Here is a 5868-nt window from a genome sequence, read left to right on the forward strand (position 1 = left end):
TTCACATGGCCGGATCACTTGCACCCCCATCAAGGGGGTCAGCTCTACTGTGCTGCCTGGGAGGGCCCACTCTCCTGAGTGCTGCAGTCTGTGAGGGGCAGGATCAGGTCTTCTACTCTTGTGATGCTGGGACCAGCTTTTCTCGCTTGCAGTAGGTAAGGTAGGGCTGGGGGCAAGGGACGAGGGGTGAGGGGAAAGGGGGCATCTCTTCCTTGCTCACGCTACCATGTGACAGACCATGGGGCTAGCTCTCCCACTCTCACATCTTCAGGGCCGGCTCATCCCACCTCCATGAGCAGGGACAGCTCTACTGTGCTGCCCAGGCAAAGTGCAGGGCCCTCTCTTCTGAGTGCTGCAGTTGGTGGGAGGGAGGGCCAGTTCTCCCTAAAGCTGCAGCCAGTGAGGGGCAGGACCAACTCTGTGCAGGCCTATCCACACTGCTTTCAGGGGTAACAGGAACCAGGGACATCATCACAGACTACAGCTGCAGCAGGGTCACAGACCAGACATGGCCTCTGGCAGTAGCCCAGGCCCCGATCAAACCCTAGCCCTTGGTGGCAGCACAGGCTACTCAGATCTGCATGGCCCCGACAGAGGCTCAACCCTTGGACACTAATATGGCCCTAAGTGTTGGCCCAGACCCCTGACATCTGAGTGGCCTTTAGTGGCAATATGGACCATGGATATCAATACAGACCCCAGCTGTGGTTGGACCAGACACGGTCCTTTGCAGCAGCTTAAGCCTGATGTCATATTGGCCCTAGTTGGCAATGCAGGTCCCTTTAATCAGCATAGACGCATTGGCAGCGTGGCCCTTGAACACCCACATGGCCTCAGGTGGGGTTTCTGATCTTGGGCATCTGCACAGCTTTTGATGGCAATAGGAGCCTTGGACATCAGTGCAAAATCTGGAAGTGGCAGAGTCACAGACCCAGACTTGGCCCCAGCCACAGCTTGGACCCATATGATGACTTGGCCCTGGGTGGTAGTTGCTTGTCATTCAGGTCTGTATAGGCCCAGCAGTGGCACAGCCCTTAGGCACTAAGAAGGCCACAGGTGGAGGCCCAGACCCTGGGCATCAGTGTGGTCTTTGGTGGCAACATGGGCCATGGACATCAGCACAGACTCAGGCTGTGGTAGGACCACAGGCACAGAGTAGGTTCTTGGTAACAGCCTGGGCCCGATGTCACCCTGACCCTAGTTGACATTGCAGATCACCAAGATCATCATCGTGGACCCCAAAAGCCAACATGTCACCAGGTGGCAGCCCAGACCCTAGGCATCAACCCAGCCTTTGATGGTAACAGGAGCCATGGCCATCAACACAGATCCTGGCTGCAGTAGGGCCACCTTTTTGTTTTTCTTTTTGACACTATTCAGTGTACAGCTGCCACATAGAGTCAGCATGAAGGACACAATAACGTAGTACACTGGGTATTTTGTTTTCTTTTTTGATCTTTTAAAGTCATGGTCAGTTTATCAGGAGTATAAAAGAGATTTTTAAGTGATTACTCTGTTTCTGAAATCATGAGAATTATACAGTTTGAAAAATGCACCTTAAGGAGTGTTAGTCAACTTCTGTTCTGGGGACAATGGATAATATACCTCCTGGACTGGGGGTAGGACACAAAAGAGACAGAAACTCCGCTGCAGACTGGATGGGATGGATTCTAGTGTTGTTTTTCTCTGGCAGAGTTCCCTGAGTGCTTCATACGGTGGGAGGGCAGTGGAGAGAATTGGAGCAGAAAGATAGACTTTTGCTACCTGCTTCCCAAGAAGTCTTTGAATATTCTCTTAGAAGGTTTCTGTCAGAGTCCAAGGTTAGAACCAGATTCCCAGGATGGGCAGAATTAGCTCTGTTTTTGGGAAAGACTGTTTCTTCCTAGGGACTTGTCCTCCCCTTCTTCAACATTTGTGGTCTGTCAAGTTAAGAGTGGGGGAACAGGTGATAGTGGGATGGAAAAGAATGAATGAGTCAGTGCAAACCTCCTATGGTACTTGGGAAACGCCGGCAGTATTCAGGGTATACTGATGCTGACTCAGTGGTGTCATTTTATGGAAAGAGACCTTGTCATTGGGTTTAAATGACAGTTCCTTGATAGTTTACACAGCCATCTTGCTAATTCTTGAAAACAAATGGAGCAAATGTACAGAGAAGCCACATCTTTATTGAAAATACAAATGAGGGTATAAGAGAGTTAGTGTCAGCAAAAGCTTATGAACATCTGGCTCCTGAGCAAAGGTGGTTCTCTAGAATTCCTCCACAGTCTTCGGGGAAAGAAGCACCTCTGAGCATTTATAGCTTCTGATCTCTCCTGTATTGTTCTCGTCTCCCCTTAAACCAATTCTACAAGCCAGAAAAAAAAAAATCCGTTCAGTAGAGCAATTACGATAATAATCAGAAAACACACCGTGTAACATTAGCTGCCCTCTATAATTTAGATTCTTTCACAGAAGAACCTGCTGTCTAGAATGTGGGAGGGCCTGGTATCCACCCCAGGACTGCAAAATAGTCCCCGGACTAATTATAAGGTTAGATGTCCTTATCTGTGTGGCTTCACCAGGTGCTTTAAAACAACAGAGGGACCAGGCATTTGCACTCTGCTTTCCCATTCCCATCAGTCTCTGTTTAACCAAGTTTCCATCAGCATTATCAGTGCTGGGTTCTGCCTGTCCACTATCCACACACCCAAATTGCCCTGTAAGGATAAATCTATCCTTAGTTTTCAGTATTTCAAATAATTAAGGATCCCAGCACTCAGGAGGCAGAGGTAGGCGGATCTCTGTGAGTTCCCGCCCAGCCTGGTCTACAGAGTGAACTCCATAACAGGCACCAAAACTACACAGAGAAACCCTGTCTCAAAAAACAAAAAACAAAAAATACAATTTAGGATCATGGAACTCTCTGATTCTTTTCAAATTAATTCAAATTAACTTATTTGAATTAATTTGAAAAATTTATATTTCATAACTCTAGTGGGATGTCTCCACAGAGACATTCTATCTTAAGAATATTAGTGTTACAAGGAGTTACACACACATTTCTATATCAATATGTTATTAATACAATTATTAATTCATAGAATGTGTACATATCTTATATGTTAAAACACAAATATTCATAATTACCTACAGGATACATGTATGTGTGATACATATGTGTCTAAGGAGTGTGTTTCTTTTGGAAGTTATACTTCATCTTGAAATGAGCCATTTTAAGTGGGTTGGGTTTTGTTATTCCATTTTATACCCACAAAGAGCATAAAGCTTAAAAGTCATTTTAAGGGGGCTGTAGAGATCTCTAAGAGTTAAAAGCACTTGCTGCTCCTGTAGAGGACCCAAGTTTGGTTCCCATCACCTATATAAGGTAGCTCATGACTACCTGTAATTCAAGCTCCAGGGGACTTGACACCCTCTTCTGGCCTCTGAGGGTACCTGAATTCATGTTGCATACAGACGCAGACATATCTATACACATGAATTGTTTAAAAAAAATCATTAAAAAACGTGTCATTTTGAAACATAATGAGGTAAAAAAAAATCACAACACAACAACTTTACCCACAGGATGAAAGTATCCAAGATACGAAGCAAGTTCTAGAACAGCTGTTTTGCCAAATTGTCTTCTCCTTACCTGAACTCTAGCTTCAGTCACACCTATCCATCTTGCCAGCTGTTTTCTGAGGGCAAAAACGGCAGAAGTTCAGTACTGGGCATCTTGGGTGAAATAAAGTATGGGAAAGATACTTTATATGTGTTTTTAAATGTTTGTCCCATCCTTTACCTTCTGTGACACTCATCTTGAAGATTTTGAGGCTTAAAAAATTCTACTGGTAATTTTGTTTATTATCATCATCCATTAACAGACATAAAAACACACCACATCCCTAATAAGCAATTTGAAAAATACTAATATGGACAGCAAAAACCTCAAAAGAAATGCTCTGGACATCAGGAGACTTTCTCAAATAATAAAACAAAAGCTACAAAACAAACATAAAGAGGAAAAACCTGTGTGAGGCTTTTGTCAGGATTGAAGGGCAAGCTCAAATAAAAGAAGATGGATTAATGGGGAACATCTGAAGAGTTCTAATGTTTAATTAACTCATGAGGATGTCCAGCCTGCAGATCACCAGGGAAATGACATGTTACATTTATTTGTTTAATTTCTTTAGCATGTGTTAGTGCATGCATTCCATAGGTGTAGGGGTGTGCATACCTGTGCTATGGTGCACCTGTGCAGGTCAAAGGGCAACTGATGGGTGGTGGTTCTCTCCTTCCACCGAAAACGTCACCCTCTATTATTTTAACCGTTAAACCATTCACACTTCTTTTAACAGGACTTTACTCATATAGAAGACATTGCCCAAAGTTTTCCACTCTGATTCATTGAAATACTATATGAAAATACCTTCATTCCCATTGTCTTAGGGTTACTACTGCTGTGATGAAAAAACTATGACCAAAAGCAAATTGGGGAGGAAGGTGTTTATTTGGCTTACACTTCCAGATCATCATTGGAGGAAGTCAGCATAGGAAGTCAAATAGGACAGGAACCTGGAGTCAGGAGCTGATGCAGAGGCCTTGGAGGGGAGCTGTTTACTGGCTTGCTCCTCATGGCTCCTTCAGCTGCTTTCTTCTAGAACCCAGCATGACCGACCAGCCTAGGGCTGGTACCATCCACAGTGGTCTGGGTCCTCTCATATCAATCAATAATTACGAAAATACCCTACAGGCTTGTCTACAGCCTGATCTTATGGAGGCTCCCTCCTCTGATGACTCTAGCCTGTGTCATGTTGACATAAAACTAGCCAGGACACCCATTTTTCATGACTCTCACCCTTACCCTAGCACACTAGCGCAGGATGTCTGGCGGCCTTGATTTTGGAAGTGGTTTTTATTTAGAAAGGGTAAGAGAGAGGCTGAGGAGATAGTTCAGAAGGTAAAGGTGATGGCCAGCAAGCCTGATGGCCTGAGGTTGATCCTGGGACTCACCCAGTGGAAGGAGAGAAGCGACTAACTCAAGTTGTATTCTGTCCACTGCGTGTGTCAAGTGAAACCTACGCCAACAGAAACACGTTCCCACACCCACAAACAAAACACAACAAAGGAATAAATAATATGCAGTTTTGAAGGGGCGGCAGGAGGAGGACCAGGGAGAAAGCCAAAAGCCACCCCAGGAAACAGGGAGTAAAGGCCAGGCTATCTGCTCACCTCACGTCTGCACTGATGTAGTGACTATGCTGGAAAAACCGCTCCAGCTCCTGCAACTGCCACTGGCTGAACTTGTAGTGGAAGCAACGCTGGCGCACCAGCACCGACACTGGCTGCACACTTTCTGCAACCCGCGGGCCCTCTCCAACTGGCTTCTTTGGCTGCTTCTCATTCTCTTGGTCGCTGACGCTGGTGCCATGGTCCTTCTGGTTCAAATTATCTATGAGGCCTGCAGCATCAGCAGCCGAGGGACCTTCTCCACTTAAATCTCCGGCTCCTTCCCCTTCCGCTGCTGCGGCTTCCCGCCCAGGCTGGCCCTGTTCACTCGCTTCCTCATTTCTCCCCTCTCCAGCCGGCAAAAGCATCTGTGCCTTTGCATCTAGAAGTGGCGAAACAGAAGAAGATAAGAGTCAGAGCCCAGGGTGGTTTGACGGTGCCATGAAGTTGCGGCAAAGCCGGCAGTGCACAGCACCTTTCTAGTCGTCTCTGTGGGACACTCCTCTCCTCATGGACATCTCCAACCCACCATTCCCAACATGCACTGACCATTCAGTTTTTCTTCATCCTCATCGAGTCCCCCATGAAGCAGGTAGTTGGTCTTTCGGCGCTCCATGTCCTGAATGCTCACTTGCAGCTTGCCTCCGCGGATTCTGA

General features: G+C 46.1%; 1 protein-coding gene across 1 annotated transcript; it reads right to left on the bottom strand.

Moving 5' to 3' along the window:
- Window positions 1-2194: 2194 nt before the first annotated feature.
- On the bottom strand, window positions 2195-5868 carry LOC131899887 (homeobox protein Rhox5-like). Its single transcript, XM_059251351.1, has 4 exons — window positions 5761-5868; window positions 5215-5593; window positions 3635-3680; window positions 2195-2347 (listed from the first exon to the last, which is right to left on the bottom strand). Exons 1-4 carry the CDS (start codon window positions 5825-5827, stop codon window positions 2297-2299), a joined length of 543 nt encoding a protein of 180 aa, XP_059107334.1. The 5' UTR covers window positions 5828-5868; the 3' UTR covers window positions 2195-2296.

Source organism: Peromyscus eremicus, chromosome X, assembly GCF_949786415.1.
Source record: "Peromyscus eremicus chromosome X, PerEre_H2_v1, whole genome shotgun sequence".
In the NCBI taxonomy this organism is placed as follows: domain Eukaryota; kingdom Metazoa; phylum Chordata; class Mammalia; order Rodentia; family Cricetidae; genus Peromyscus; species Peromyscus eremicus.